This window comes from Sphaeroforma arctica, assembly GCF_001186125.1.
Source record: "Sphaeroforma arctica JP610 unplaced genomic scaffold supercont1.7840, whole genome shotgun sequence".
NCBI lineage: Eukaryota > Ichthyosporea > Ichthyophonida > Sphaeroforma > Sphaeroforma arctica.
The window spans coordinates 1-1347 of NW_014032718.1; the positions used below are offsets into that span (position 1 = coordinate 1).

Here is a 1347-nt window from a genome sequence, read left to right on the forward strand (position 1 = left end):
GTGTAGTGTGTGTAGTGTGTGTGTGTGTATATATATATATATATATATATATATATATGGTGCAAATACTGCACGTGTCTATATCCTTATGGGAGCCGATGCGCACCCCAGAGGACGGGCGATCTCCGAAAAGTTGGCTTTGTGTCATCCAAAATGCTTTCTTGTCGGACTACAAGTAGCTCAAGTCCCCCGCCTATTTCGTTACAGAAGTGGGATGCGGACAATCCGTTGACGCCGAGGTTCGCGAGAGGGGGTTGTAGTATATATTCAATACAAATTAAGACCATCAAATTAAAGCCGTTAAGCATCAATCTAAATCCATTAATAAAAATACAAAGGGCATAGCACTTTCTATCCTGCTTTGGTAGCATCTCTCAGTTACATCCCAGACTGGTGAATAAAAAGAATGCTCAGCACAGTATTAGTATTGTGTAAGAGAGAAGGGCATTCATTATTTGCCATTGACTTGAAACAATATCGAGGGCAACCGTAACATTGGCTCTCATGTGAATATATGGTGTAAACTACAATTTATTGATACTACTACTGTCTCAGCGCTCACAAATAAGAGCGCTTCTTAGCTGTGTTCATATGCGGTCGTGAGATCCATTCGGTCTCTGCTTCCGTCTGGTCGATCGTCCCCAACATTATTTTATATACTGTTTGATGAACAATAAAGTATCGAAATATGAGTTCCGTGCCCGACTTCGACTTCCAACGAATGCAGGAGCAAAGCAATAATGACCAAAACGAGCAGCTTTCCAAAATACGATGAAAGGTAAACATATACAGCCTACTGACCTCTCATTTCCATGCGTGGGCCGATTTCGGCCAACTCCACGTCTTTACCGGACTTCTTAAAGTTGTGATGCCTATATGATATGAAGTCGCTATCGTTGCTGAATGTCATCACTCGCGTACTGTCCTCCCTCGGTACAGGGTATAGGTATTTCAGTATGTTTTGGACGCGCTTACCTAGACCAGTGCTGAAGTTATTGAATATCTGTCATATCACAACGTATAGCGAATTCCGATATGTAAGTCATTATCACAAACCTGGTAAGTGCCAAACAAACAATGAGCGTATCCAAGCGCGCCAAGCCCGTGGTATGCGGCAACCATGCAAACAGTAAAATAAAAAATAGCTACGACTTGTGGTCACTAGACTACCTCTCCCGATCCTATCAATAAGAAACTTATGGATATCGAATTACTCTCGAAAATACCACCTGTTAATTCAACTGCTTTTGCAATGTGTTATAACTATATATATATATATATATACATACATACATACTAACATACATACATACATACATATATAAATATATATATATATATATTTTC

At 39.9% G+C, this 1347-nt stretch overlaps 1 protein-coding gene across 1 annotated transcript; it reads right to left on the minus strand.

Annotated features, from left to right (window-relative positions):
- Window positions 1–793: 793 nt before the first annotated feature.
- Window positions 794–1003, minus strand: SARC_16334 (hypothetical protein; the record flags this gene model as incomplete). The annotated part of the gene is made up of 1 exon (XM_014289557.1): window positions 794–1003. A coding segment is annotated over one exon (210 nt), but the record flags the coding sequence as incomplete, so codon positions are not given.
- Between the last annotated feature and the right edge of the window lie 344 nt (window positions 1004–1347).